At 41.4% G+C, this 15,162-nt stretch overlaps 1 protein-coding gene across 4 annotated transcripts in view; it reads right to left on the bottom strand.

Moving 5' to 3' along the window:
- SLC24A2 (solute carrier family 24 member 2) overlaps window positions 1–15,162 on the bottom strand; it is a 246,390-nt gene that overhangs the window by 120,365 nt on the left and 110,863 nt on the right. For all 4 annotated transcript variants that reach the window (XM_082257876.1, XM_082257873.1, XM_082257874.1 and 1 more), the window contains exon 4: window positions 4,979–5,101. In XM_082257876.1, coding sequence (XP_082114002.1) covers window positions 4,979–5,101 — 123 coding nt within the window. The remainder of the gene's footprint in view (window positions 1–4,978; window positions 5,102–15,162) is intronic.

Raw genomic sequence — 15,162 nt, 5'->3', positions numbered from 1 at the left:
TCCTCTCCAGCCATGCAAATGAGGGCTTGAAAATGAGTCAGCAGTGATTGGTCAGATAGCTTGACCAGAAGAACTGCCATGTGCAAGGAGACAGAAGCCCTAGGGGGCAATCAATGTACACAATAGTCAGACACAGAACAATGGTTCCCTAACGAGCCCTCAATACACATTACTCTGAGTGTCAATACATCCCTTAGCAGACAACAGGTGAGGTCATTAGCACACCTGACAATAGGTGAATGGAAAGCCACCTCAGACCAAAAGCAACATTGTTTAGAAGGTCCGTCTCCTCATTGAACTTCCTGGAATGACCATATTAGGAGTTGAACTTCCTGGTCAGAGACCTCATGCTGTACAGGGAATAAAAATCTTCATATTACAAGGGCGACATTATTCCTGAATATGACTGTCCCATTTGTAGTAGTCCAAACCATCACCCATCTGTCCTTAAATTCCAGTGATGGTGAACACTGTCACAGCTAATTTCACTTATCATTCCATATCTACTTTATACCTTCAGAGAGGGGGGGGGGGAAGGGGAGTAAAAAGGAGTTAAAATACATTTACTTTATACCTTGTTTTGGTACTAAGGACCTCAATTTGAATCCCGGGGACCTCAATTTGAATCCCGACTAAGATACTATCTGCATGTGCTCCATGTGCCTGTGGGTGGGTTTCGTCTGGGTACTCTGGTTTTCTCCCACTTCAAAGACATTCTAGTAGGTTTATTGACTCAGACATTCTGGTAGGTTAATTGGCTCAGTTGAATGTTCAAATAGCTGCCTCACACCTAAACGCTTAGGGAGAAAATGCACTATAGAAATTAAAAATTGTCAGCTGTGGCTAGTGAGGAGAACCTGATGGTAATGGGCAATGCATAGAAAAAAAACAAACCCTCGCTTCAGTGTTCCTGGTGAAGGCTGAAAGTTTAGATTCTGTACCTCAAAAGACCCAATCCTAAAGATTACATAGTTACATAGTTAGTGAGGTTGAAAAAAGACATCAGTCCACCCAGTTCAACCTATGATGTGTGTGTGTGTGTGTGTTTGATGTTAACCGTACATTGTATACCCCTGTATGTGGTGGTCTTTAAGGTGCCCATCTAACAGTTTTTTGAAACTATCGATGCTCCCTACTGATACGACTGCTTGTGGAAGAGAATTCCACATCCTTACTACTCTTACAATGAAGAACCCCCTACGTATTTTAAGGTTAAACCACCTTTCCTCTAGTTTTAGTGAGTGGCCACGTGTCTTATTGTATTTTCTTTCTCTGAATAGTTTGTTCTTTATGCTAGGGCCGCCAGTACAGTATTTGTACATTGATATCATATCCCCCCTCAATCGTCTCTTCTCCAGAGAGAATAAGTTCAGTGCTTGTAGTCTTTCCTCATAGCTGATGTCCTCCATTCCAATAATTATTTTTGTTGCCCTTCTCTGGACTTTCTCCAGTTCCAGCACATCCTTCCTGAGGACCGGTGCCCAGAACTGGACAGCATACTCCAGATGTGGCCGGACCAGAGTCTTGTAGAGAGGGAGAAGAATCTCTTTATTTCTGGAGTGAATCCCTTTTTTTATGCATCCCAGTATTCTGTTGGCTTTGCTTGCAGTGGCTTGGCATTGCATGCCACTGCCAAGCCTGTTGTCTACCAGTACCCTCAGGTCCTTTTCCATCCTAGACTCACCCAGAGGTCCCCCCCTAGTGAGTAGCTTGCTTTCTGGTTTCTGACACCCAAGTGCATTACTTTACATTTTTCAACATTAAACCTCATCTGCCATGTAGTTGCCCACCTAGTTATTTTGTTCAGGTCCGCTTGTAAGGTTTCCACATCCTGCATAGAAGATATTGGCATGCTTAGTTTAGTATCATCTGCAAATACTGAGATTGTACTAGATATCCCCTCCTCCAGATCATTTATGAATAAATTAAACAGCATTGGTCCCAGGACAGAACCCTGGGGGACCCCACTTTCCACACCCGCCCAATCCAAGTACTCCCCCTTAATCACCACCCTCTGGACTCTCCCCTGGAGCCAGTTCTCTATCCAGATACTCACCTTATGGTCCATACCTACCTTCCTTAGTTTGAACAGTAAGCGTTTGTGGGGGCCGGTGTCAAAGGCCTTTGCAAAGTACAGATACACCACATCCACAGGCTTACCTTTATCTAGGTGGCAGCTCACTTCATCATAGAAGGTTAATAGATTGGTTTCGCAAGAACGATTTTTCATGAAACCATGCTGATTACTACTAATAATACCGTTTTCATTACTAAAGTCTTGTATGTGGCCCCTTAACATCCCCTCCAAAATCTTGCAGACTACTGATGTTAGGCTGACCGGCCTATAGTTACCCGGGATATATCTCGGCCCCTTTTTAAATATTGGTACCACGTTGGCTTTTTTCCAATCAGCTGGCACCATACCCATCCGTAAACTATCCTTAAAGATCAAGAATAATGGTCTGGCAATCACCTGGCTCAGCTCTTTAAGAACCCTCGGGTGCAAGCCATCCGTTCCCGGTGATTAATTTATGTTGAGTTTCTCTAGTTTAGTTCTAAGTCTATCTCCTGTTAGCCATGGCGGTACTTCCTGAGGTGTGTTATTTAGTTTGGCCTTACAAGCTGGGTTAGTGTAGCCCCCCGATTCTTTTGTGAAGACTGAAGAGAAGAAATTATTTAACACTTCCACCATTTTCTCTGTCCTCCGTAGCCATATTTCCTTTGTCATCTTTTATGGGGCCAATGTGTTCTGGCCTCACTTTCTTACTGTTTATATACTTAAAGAATTTTTTGGGGTTCTTTTTACTCTCTTCCGCTATATGTCTCTCATGTTCTATTTTAGCCGCCTTGATTTCGTCTTTACATTTCTTATTACACTCTTTGTAATGCTTGAATGCTGCCAATGACCCCTCAGTCTTGTATTTTTTGAAGGCCTTTTCTTTAGCACTAATATGCATTTTTATGTTGGAGTTTAGCCACCCAGGGTTTAGTTTTGCTCTTTTAAATTTATTTCCTTTTGGAATGCACTGGCCAATCCCTTTGTTTAGTATGCTCTTGAAGCACTCCCATTTTTCCTCTGTGTTATTTGTTCCCAGGGTTCTATCCCATTTGATATTTTAGCAGAGAGCGCAGTTGTGGGAAATTGGCTCTTTTGAGATTCAGTGTTCTTATATTGCCCTTATGTTTCCTATTACTATGATTAATACTGAAACTAATTGACCTATGGTCACTGTTTCCTAAGTTGCCCCGTATTTCTATATCCGTAAGCAGGTCTGTATTGTTGGTAATCAGTAGGTCTAGTACCGCATTGTTTCTTGTCGGTGCATTCACCACCTGACCCATGAAATTGTCCTGCAAAACATTTAGGAACTGCCGAGCCTTGGCTGCCCAGTCTATATCTGGATAATTAAAGTCCCCCATTATAATGACATTTCCCATCCTTGCTGCCAATCCTATCTGTAAAAGGAGGTCCGCCTCCCCCTCCTCCCTCTGGTTGGGGGGCCTAAAGCATACGCCCAATATTACCTTCCCCACAGTGCCTTCCCATTGAAGTTCTACCCATAGGGATTCTACCTCGTCCATAGCTCCATTATTAATATCATCCCTCATATTTACCTGTACACTGTTCTTAATATACAGACATACCACTCCCCCTTTTTTACCTTCTCTATCTCTGCGATAAAGGGAGTACCCCTGAATGGTCGCCATCCAGTCATGAGAGCTGTCAAACCAAGTGTCTGTTATCCCCACAAAATCTAAGTTCTTCTCAAACATCAGTAGCACCAGCTCTCCCATCTTGTTGGCCAGGCTTCTGGCATTGGTATACAAACCTGTTGCATATATCCTCATTTGATGTTTTTAGGCTGCTCTTGAGATTTTTCCCCATACCCACCCTGGGTTTAGAAGCTCTGAGCAGCCTACCACTAATGTCCCCATTTGTGCCCTCTGAATCTTGCTTTCCACTGGCTAATTCTACATCTGTACCCCCCACCATCACCTAGTTTAAAAGCCCCTCTAACTTTATGGCCATCTTCTCACCCAGTACAGTTACACCCTCCCCATTTAGGTGCAATCCGTCCCTACCAAAGAGCCGGTGGCCGACTGAGAAATCGGCCCAGTTCTCCAGGAACCCGAAACCCTCCTTACTACACCAGCTCCTCAGCCACTTGTTAACTTCCCTAATCTCCCGCTGCCTCTCTGGTGTGGCTCGAGGTACAGGTAGTATTTCTGAAAATACTACCTTGGAGGTCCTACTCCTCAACTTAGCGCCTAAGTCCCTGAAATCATTTAGGACTCTCCATCTTCCTCTGCCTATGTCATTGGTACCCACGTGTACCATGACAGCTGGGTCTTCCCCAGCCCCATCCAATAATCTGTCCACCCGATCCGCGATGTGCTGAACCTGAGCGCCCGGTAAACAACAGACTGTTCGGCGCTCACGGTCTTTGTGATAGATTGCACTATCTGTCCTTCTAGTGATTGAGTCCCCTACCACCAGCACCTGTCTTTCCTTTCCCTTTCTCCCGGCCTCACTGGAGGAGTTCTTCCCCTGGCAGCTAGGGGCGTCGCTCTGCTCCAGCAATGCTGGTCCCTGACTGGTTTCCCCAACATCACGCAACGAGCGTATTTATTGGGGTGCTCCAGCCCAGGACCGGCCTCCTTGCCTTGTCCCCTTCTACCCCTCCTAACTGTCACCCCTCTACTCTGCTCTGATGCCTGCACCTCTAATACTCCGCCCACCTCTGTGCAGGCCCCTGCCTGCGCCTGGCGGGTACGATCCCAGCTCTCCCTCGGTATGGACATTTGGCTCAGTGCTGCCAGCTGCTTCCCTAGATTCAGGACCTGAGCTTCCAGGGAAGCAACGTGCTTACATTTTGTGCATTTGTATTTGCATTGGTGACAGCAATGTCCAAGCTAACTCACAATAACACTTTACTTTATTACTGCATAACCTTTAAACTAGGGGGATATCTCTTACCTCTTTTAACCCCGCAGTTTCATTTACATCTCCATGTCGAACATTCATAGCTACTCCTTCATGCTCTTGTGGAGTACTTGACTCTTCTTGAAGAACTAGGATGTTTGGCTGCTCTCTGTGTTCCTGTAGAAAACAGCAGATAATACAGTCACTAACAGTAAAATATTTATGCAGTAAACTAACAAGAACTCTTAGCAAATGTAGAGAACAGGAAAAAATGTACATTGTCTAAAGAACAAAGTTCATAGTCAGTCACAATAATTGGGGAAGTAGGTATTTTCTATAAAGACCAAACATGTCCATAAAGTGTTATCTTTGGTCTGAGTAAAGGGCTATTCTGCAAATCTTCTATCAAGGCTTCTTTAAACTAAGCTCATTATAAGAAAAATGCTGGCTGCCATTGGCTGCCTGGCTGTCATCCTAAACTACAATACTTTGAATGACTAAATCACAACAAGTGCTGTGTACAAATAAGCAGTTCTAAATGTTGTCTCTTTCATGATCTTGTCCTACGTTGGTGATTCATAAACTATTAAAATCAGTGGGTTAGGTTAATAGACAGATAACCTTCTTGTAAAAATGTTAGTTAACAATGGAAACCATTATTTCCCCATGACAGGTTTACTTTGAGCATTTGTCATGTTTTAATCAATCTTACTTTATTAGGTTTACAGTATATTTGCATAAGAGAGACAATCAAAGCATTTGCAATAATCATATAGGGGTGAACAATGTGGAAAATAGTATACAGAGGCATACAGAAACAGGGTAGTTTAGACATATGCAGATACAATCACATACAATAAATCACGTCATCATGTCAAACAAGATTTACTTCAGCTGTCTATAGTAGCATGGTTTTTGTTCCCCATATCTTCCACCAGGGTAAGAATCATTGATGATTTGCCAACTTGTCTCATTAAAGGATCCTCTAATGTTGGCGATAGAATTAGCATCAGAAGGGAAAGAGAGTGTGGAAAACTATACAGAAAGTGAAAAGAGTAGGTAGGTTCAGAGAGAATAAGAGGAAAGTTGGAGTGGGAGGTTGGGGTGGGGTAAAGGGAAAGATGGAAGGCTCAGAGGCTGTCTTTTTGGCAAGATGTATAGAGGCAGGAATCATCGATAACACAGTCATTTTTGGATTGTGTGGGGCCATTGTTCCTGTAACTTTAGAGTAAATAGTTAAATAGATTTCCAGAAGCTTTTAATAGGGGGACAGTCCCACCAGATATGGATCTGGGGCTTTAACAATGCCAACAGGTAATAGAAAAAGAAAAAAAAATACTGGATGGCTGGACAGCTATATCAATTGGTAATTATTTTTAAGTTTTATTCTTGAGCTTTGCTGGCTATAGAAAGTTATGTGATAGTATAAAAGCTTTCTTCTAGTTTGATTCAGGTATCCAGTTCCCTCTCCCAGGTGGGTTTGTAATTGTAAGCAAGGAGATTGTAATGTGAGGAAGCTGATAGAATAGAATATATTAGAAGATAGCGTGCTCTGAGTTGCAGAGTAGTAAGTTCTGAAAAGACACGAGGTGAGACGTTAACTCCTGTTTATTGGATATAGAATGAATAAAATAAGAAAACAGTGGTCTGTTATAAAGGGTCCCAAAAGGGCCCCTGACAGATCAGGAGTGCCTTGGTCTGTTTTTAATACCATAGTGAGTCTGCGATAAGATACTTTGTTCCATGCCCCAAATGAACACATATGCATTGCAGGGGGAAATAACTGGTTAGTAAACAAAGTGATCATGGGACCAATTTATGCGGAAATCTTTAAAGTTGAGATGGCCCTGTCCCACAGGCCAAGGCCCAGAGGAGGATGGACTTCCTTGAGCTGTTCTAATGCTATCCATGAGAGAGCCTGTAGATCAAGCAGGGCATGGGTTATTTGATCTAAACCCAGAGTTTTGATAGGAAATGATGAAACCAGCTGGTATTTCTGGAAAAATGAATGCTTGGTAATATAAGGTGATATCTGGGGCAATTGCTCCCCTCCTCCTTTCTTTAGGTGAAGAGAGAATTTTATACTAAACTATTGGGCATTTTCTGACCCATTTATATGTTGTTAAGTCCCTTTGCAATTTTCTTAAGAATGAAGAGGAGTCATAGATAGGGACTGTTTGAAAGAGGCACAGGATACAGAGATGTGATGTCTATTTTGAGCATATTTATTCAATCTAGCTAAGAAAGAATTTTCCGGCCATAACCAATAAGATCTGAGAGGGTTCTTCGAGGCTGGGTTCACACTTAATACAGATGTGGCTCACGGCAGGGGTCTGGTGCGTTCCTGTTCTCCGTTTCAGGGATGAGTCAGGACAAATTTTTTGCCTGAATTTGGACCTGAAACAGAGCCAAAGACGCACAGGACTCCTGTGCAATCCTCTCTGCAGCCGCCATGGAGATGTGTGAACTGGCTCCATTGAGAGGCGGGCACACTCTCTTGTCATGCAAATTGGATGTGGTCAAACCTGCATCCAATTCGCACTAGTGTGAACCTAGTCTAAAGGAGGGGCATATAGTTGTGAAATTATAGTTGCAAGAGATCTAAAGGTGTATGTATCCCAAGATATTTGAAGGACAAAGAGCAAACTTTGAAGGGAAAAATGGACTAAAATTACTGGGTATATTGAGATGGGAGCAAGACAGTTAGAATTTTGGATTTAGAATAACTGAGTTACTAGAACTTCCAAATCATTGAAACTATTAGACTACTGAAGGCATGTGTGTGTGTGTGTGTGTGTGTGGCTGGGTTACCTATAATAAAAGTAAGCACAAGTGAGCAGGGATATTTTGGCCTGAGTTGAACCAAATGTTAAACCTGAGACATTTGGATTCTGACTCTGGGCTACTGCCAAGTTTTTCACCATTAGAACAGAGAAGGGAGAGAGGGGAGAAAGGCAGCAGCCCCCCTGACTTTATACCATTATTGATGGCAAACCTAGATGACAAAACTATTCACACGGGCTCTGGCCAAGGGGGATGTATACAAAGCTAAAATGTTAGATAACAAATTAGAACCTAGGCCCAGGTGCATGCATTTATCAGATTTCATTGCTGTCTGTGGATCCATATACTATGTAAGGAACTATCTCACCTACTATTCCAGTGACTCCTATGGGCATAAAGACAATAAAAACATTTTTTGTTGGTAAAGTGAAGAAGGCCTAAAGTTTTGGTCACCTTTTCTTGTTGTCTGTGTTCTTGATGGGGGGATTGTCCCAGCAAATTAGGTGATGTTTCCACAGTGCAGACACAGACAGCAAGAAAATCCTCACAGACGTATCTTATTTATTCCATCCAAACTATCCACTATAAAGCCTTTTTTGGAATTTTCTTTCCTGGTGACTTCCAATAGTCTAGATTTCAGTTTTAAAATGTTCTATTGTTTTACAGGATACATAAACTGAAGGTCCATTTATGCATTTGTATTCCATTGTCCCGATCTACCACCAAGTTGAGCTTACTAACCGTTTTGGTGGCCCAGGTCTAGGATGAAAAACTTCTTTGGGACAGGCTGTCTGTTTGTTTCATTATCCTACTAACTATGGATAAATATTAAACTTATTTTATAGAAGAAAAATGAACTATACAAACACAAGTATCTATAGCCAAGACAAAGCTCAAAAATGGTTTCCTGTTGGTCATATCATTGAAGTCCAGTTCTAGGCTTACAGCAAGAACTGTTGAATGGTCAAAGTAGGAGAGAGATGTCTATTATTGATTCCAGTCACTGATGCAAGGTTAAGCAAAGGAACAAATGTTAAAGAGTATGCATAGGTAGTTTATTCTTTGATCCAGTGTCAGAAGAAGCTCTGCAAGTACAAGTTTCAAGTACACTTAAACTCTTCATTGAGTGTACTGAATGTGATATGTTAGGACCATTAGGATTACAATTTACTGGAATAAAAAAAAAAAACAAAAAAAAAAATGTGATATGTTAGGACCATTAGGATTACAATTTAGTGGAATAAAAAAAAAAAAACAAAAAAAAAAAAAAAAATACTGTCCACTACAAGTAGTACCTATCTTGTACAAATCTACTGCCTGTAGCTCAAGTTAAAACTCTTTTACTGAAATGCAAATTTTGACTTTCTCTTTAAAGTCTAAAACTATCCCTTCCCTTGTCCATCCACCCAAATGTAGAGGAGCACCCATGGTTCACAAAGTCTCAGAAGCAATGACAAAAGTAATAACTAAAAGCAAAACATGTGGTTGCAATATGTTCATACACACTTGAAACACTGACTACTATATTCAACATGCTTGAGATTTGGGGCAAGCACCAGATGATGGATGGGTGGTTCCTCTAGGAGGTGGCATCTGCACCTGAAAGTAGGGACAGGCTAAATGTCATTATTTTTGTCTGTTTCAGAAATTTGAATCTGATGGTCTGTAGACGGTTGGTATTTGGTTTTAATTGCATTAATCTCAATAGAAATCCTCTGAAAAAGAAACATTTTTAACCACTTAAGCCCCGGAAGATTTACCCCCTTCCTGACCAGGGGGTTTTTGCCATTTTTTACTGCGTGAATTTAACGGACAATTGCGCGGTCGTGCGACGCTGTACCTAAATGAATTTCATGTCCTTTTTTTCCCACAAACAGAGCTTTCTTTTGGTGGTATTTGATCACATGTGCCATTTTTTGATCATGCGCTATAAACAAAAAAAGAGCGTAAATTTTGCAAAAATAACAATATTTTTCACATTTTTTATATGAAATTCCCAAAAAAAAAAATGTAAAAAATCAAAATTTTTTAACATTTTCGGCCAATTTGTTTTATGCTACATAGTTTGGTAAAAAAAAAAAATGCAAAAAGCGTATTTTGATTGGTTTGCGCAAAAGTTATCGCGTTTACTAACAAAGGGAAAGATTTTTGTCATTTTTGGTGTTTTTTTTTTTTTAACGAGTAATGGCGGCGTTCTGTGATTTTTTTTTTGCGGGACTGCGACATTGCGGTGGACAGATCGGACCCTTGACTGACATTTTTAACACTTTTGGGGTTACCAGTGACATTACTGCAGTAATCAGTGCTATACATATGCACTGTTACTGTAAAAATGACGCTGGCAGGGAAGGGGTTAACTGTATTGGAGAGGGAGGGGTTAAGTGTGTCCTAGGGGCATGCTTCTAACTGTGATGGGACATGGCTACTACTGTAAAAACAGAGATCAACGGTCCTACATAGTAGAACCGTCTAATCTCCATTTTTACACAGGGGAGAATGACAGGCGGCTTGTTTACATAAGCCTCCTGCCTTTCTCCATCTCTACCGACGATCGCAGTGTGACCGGCGGACATCGGGTCCGCCGGTCACACACACGGACTCCTCAGTGAACGAGCCGGGGCGGGCGCGCACCTCAGCGGGCGCGCGCTTGCCCGCTATTGGCTCACAAGCCGGTCACAGGCTAGTGACGTATATATACGTCACTTTGCCTGGCCGGGGCTGAACGCCACAGTATATCTACTTGCGGCGGTCGCCAAGTGGATAAATAAGTGATAAATTAAATAAATAACTGATTAAAAATGATGGAAACATCAGAACTTATATTACAATTAGGAAAATCCATAGATATGCATGTCCTTCATAAGTGATAATTGAAGGTTTATTATTTTTTACTATCATGGCACAAATCTCAGGCCTTTGGTAATAGCTGGGTTTCTGTGCCAGTAGTTCTTCATAATGAACATGCATGGTGTTTTCTCCACAGACCCCTTAAAGGGTGCTGATCCTACTAATTATATACCAATTGTCTAAGAACTCTTCATGGGTAAAACCACTTTTTTTCACCCAAGTTTGAAGGGTGAAATAGACACAAGTATACTGACAGCTTTTGTTTACTAGATGTAGCTCAAATATAACATTGTAGATATTCACAGAGTTTTAAGTCCTGTACACACAATCCGAAAGTCGGACGACAGTTCGTCCATTTTTATTTTGTTGCATGCTACTCGCATATCAAGCATGAAGAGTTTACTACGGTTACGAACATTCTCGTATGACAGAAAAAAATATTGGAAGTGATGTCATTTGTTGTAATGTACAGTATTTGTATTGTATTTTCGAACGACAACTGTGCTGAGTAAACAAAGGTTGTACGATCTGGTATCATACGAGAAAAATGCTTGTGCTTGTTCAGTTGGATAATATCAGATGAACTGTTGTGATCGGCTCTCGAAAGCTCTGTACTAACGATCCGATTATCATACGAATTTTTTTTGTCCGATTTTCGGATCGTATGTACGGGCCTTCACAAACACGCAGGTGGAGATCATATACAGTGTATCCACTCTTGAGGACATCAGCTGTCTGCTCTGTGTGCATCATCATCAGGCTCTTGGAGACTCACTAAAGTCACTTAAGAGTAGCAACCTGACCCAATGCCTGACCTCACAAATGTGCTTCTGGAAGAATGGTCAAACATTCCCATAGACACACTCCTAAACCTTGTGGACAGCCTTTCCAGAAGAGTTGAAGCTGTTATAGCTGCAAAGGGTAGGCCAACTCAATGTTGAACCATACGGACTAAGACTGAGATGCCATTAAAGTTCATGTGCATGTAAAGGCAGGCATCCCAATACTTTTGACGATATAATGTATATAAATGGCCATACTGTATCTATGGTTTATGTTAAAGAGAGTCATTAGTAGTAAGTTGGCACTGTTAATTAAAGGGTTGTTTTTCAGCTTCTTGTCTTTGGCACTTTGAGGATTCCCTTAAAATTGCTGTTTTTCAAAACTAGTTCAGATTGCTGCCCACATAATTTAGGTACAGTTGGTACCCATCACCTATAGCAACTTTTTAACAGCACTTTGGCTTATTTATTAAAAAATGATAAAGTGTTTATGTGTAAAGTACAGCAACAATAGCAACAAATCAATCAATCAATCAATCCATCCATCATTTAACCGATCAAACAATCAGAAGTCATATTAAAACTGATCTGACTAGTAAACTGATATTTTACAGATTGGTAGGGCCTATTGCAATGTTGATTCCATCTAATTGCCTTCAATAAGCACAGTTATGCATGTACTGCCTAAACTGGTAGAGAATATTAGTCACGCTAGAACTAGATGTGCAAAACTAAGAACAAATTTCAAAGTGCTTGTTTGTAGTTAATAAAATCTAAGGTTTTTGCAAATTTTATTCAACAAAGCAAGTTCTGTACATTTGGATGGAAGGCAGATAGGCTGTAAAATATTACACCCCAAAGAACCACACTTAAAGAGTAACTCCACTTCTGTTTAAAAAAAAAAAAAAACATCACCTCTCTGGGTGATCTATGTACAATGCAAGGATTGTAACAAACTTTGTTGCAGATTCCTACCTTTTGTTATTCTGGAGAAATAGTTGTTTCTGTGTCCAGTGAATCTTGATTGGAGTGGTTTTGTAATTATCAATCGGCTGCTGCACCTGCAGGGCTCTAATGAGTAAAATTGCAGGGTCTGCATTCCTTTAAATGTAATATCCTTTGGGAGTATCTCATCAAAAATAAAATTATTGCAGGAGATGCACAAAAGAAAACTTGTGTCTTAGTGAAGACCGCATTGCTAACTGTCAGTAAATTTACTGACAGTTTGTAAAAATCTGTGACTTTTACAACTGTCCATAATTATTAGGGGCTGATAATTTTTCATGCTGTGTTGAGCTTTGTAAGTGTAAACCATGCAAATGACTTGCTATGTGTATTGCCCGTGTTTCCGAATTGTGCGCATACTTTTTAAATATTGATTGTCTTCGTTTTTATTAGTAGCTCTGTCATGTTTCAGGTTGTCAGTAAAAAATGTGATTCGCCAGTAAATTTCCCATGTTTTTTCAGTATAAAATGCTGTGGGAGGTTGGCAACCCTGGTGAAGACTTCTGGGAAAATCAGTAAGCCAATCGCACAAGCAGGAAATGATATACCTGGAGGTCGTTCTGTACACCATCTGTGTACAGAACACCTCCAGGTAGCCATATTGCATTTTGCAGAGAATTACAGTGCTTCAGTTTGAAAATGAAAGGTAACTTTCTTAAAACATTTAACCAGTTCTGGACCAGAAGGATTTGCCCCCTTAATGACCAGGCCATTTTTGCGATTCGGCACTGCAATACTTTAACAGGCAATTGTGCGGTCGTGTTACGCTGTACCCAAATAAAATTAATGTCCTTTTTTTCCCACAAATAGAGCTTTCTTTTGGTGGTATTTGATCACCTGTGCGATTTTTATTTTTGCGCTATAAACAAAAAAAATAGTGACAATTCTGAAAAAAAAGACACTTCACTTTCCGCTATATAACGTACCCCCCAAAAAATTAAAAAAATCAAATTTTTTCATCATTTTAGGCCAATTTGTTTTCTGCTACATTTTTTTGGTAAAAAAAAATCGCAATAAACGTATTTTGATTGGTTTGCGCAAAAGTTATCGCGTCTACAAACTAGGGAAAAGATTTATGTCATTTTTATTGTTTTTGTTTTTTTTTTACTAGTAATGGCGGCCATCTGCGATTTTTAGCGGAACTGCGACATTGCGGCGGACAGATCGGACCCCTAATCGACATTTTTGACACTTTTGGGGGTACCAGTGACATTACTACAGTAATCAGTGCTAAAAATATGCACTGTTACTGTACTAATGACACTGGAAGGGAAGGGGTTAACACAGTGGGTGATCAGAGGTTAAATGTAAGCCTAGGGGCGTGTTTCTAACTGTATGGGGGTTGGGCTTTTGAAATGATCACAGAGACCCGTGATCCTATATAGAAGGATCACAGGGGCTCTGTGATCATTCCAGAGAGAATAATGGCCAGCTGTCCTTCTTTCTCAGCGGGGAGCCACCAGCCCCCATGCATTGGAGTCCCCGCTGCCAAGTGGGGGCGGGAGCGCGCCGCCTAGCAGCAGGCATGCGACCGAAGTACAGTCGGTTCACGCAGGAGGGACTGCCTGCTGCAGTGAAACTGCGGCGGGTGGTCCTTAAGTGGTTAATTACAATATGATTTGTGTTGCAATTTTATACGCTATATTATTTTTTTATTTGCTAATTTTTTTCCCCACAAAAGTGGAGTTGCCTTTTAAAGTGTACTCACATTGCTAAGCATTCTATGGTACCAAAAACCTCCAAAGGATTATATGGCTGATTTACAGTATGTAAACATGTTGCACAAGAAGGAAGGTCTCTATGGTATAAGTTTTTTTTGTAAACCTGTTTCCAAATCCAAAAAAGTCTTAATCAATCAATCTTCCTAATAAATAGGTTAACGGGAAGACTTTGTCTAATAGCTTGGAGTGGGTAAAGCTGGTACTGAGATCATAGTTCCATGAAAATAGCTAAAAAATAGTTATAATTCACATATTAGGGCTTTTTCATCTGCTAAATATTTATATTTCTGTCAATTCAGTCCTGAGAATTTACACAATCAAAAACAGCAACACCAACCTAGCAACCAAGCACCACCAACCTAGCAACCAGACTTTTTTTGCTGCAGTTATGTAACACAATTTAGCCCCCCAGCCTGTTACTGGACAGTGAGGCAACAGTAGCAGTCTAATGAGCTCAGCAGACTGCTCTCTCATCCTATCAACATGTTCCTGGCTTTGCATGTAGTACAACTGGTGGGTTCCTAATTCTGCCCCTCCTTCCTCCAGTTTGTTATATTATAGAGCAGGGGTGTCAAACTCAATTTCATGGCGGGCCACATCAGCATTATCGTTGCCCCAAAAGATGTCCAGAGCACCCCAACCCCCCTTACATGAGATGTCAAGAGTCCCCCTATTATCAGAAGTCGAGTCCCCCACCCTCCCATACATTACTTGTGCTGCTGACGGGAAGAAGCTGGGGGTGGAGCTGGGAAGCAGAAAGTGCAGGTTCTGGAGGAGGACCAGAGGAGGGCTGAATTCAGCTGCCAGAGTCTGCTGAATGATTAGACCAGGGGAGGAGGAGGTGAGGGGGTGCTGCAGCAGCACAGAGAGGCGCAGGATCTTTAGGAGGAGTTGTGAGTCCTCCTCTCTGCTGCCAACTGCTGGGACAGAGTGGGGACAGAGATGAGGGGGTGTCACACCTGCAGGAGAGAAGAAAGGGCCACATGAAATGGCCTGGTGGGCAAAATTCGGCCTGGTGGGCCTTGCGTTTAACACATGTGTTATAGAGGATTACAAGTATCTGAAACCAAGTCAAATTCAGGTATTTGTACTGGTTGCA

Source organism: Pelophylax lessonae (assembly GCF_965119305.1).
Source record: "Pelophylax lessonae genome assembly, chromosome: 1".
NCBI lineage: Eukaryota > Metazoa > Chordata > Amphibia > Anura > Ranidae > Pelophylax > Pelophylax lessonae.
Note: the sequence above shows the minus strand (reverse complement) of the source record. Positions and strands in the feature narration are given on the sequence as shown.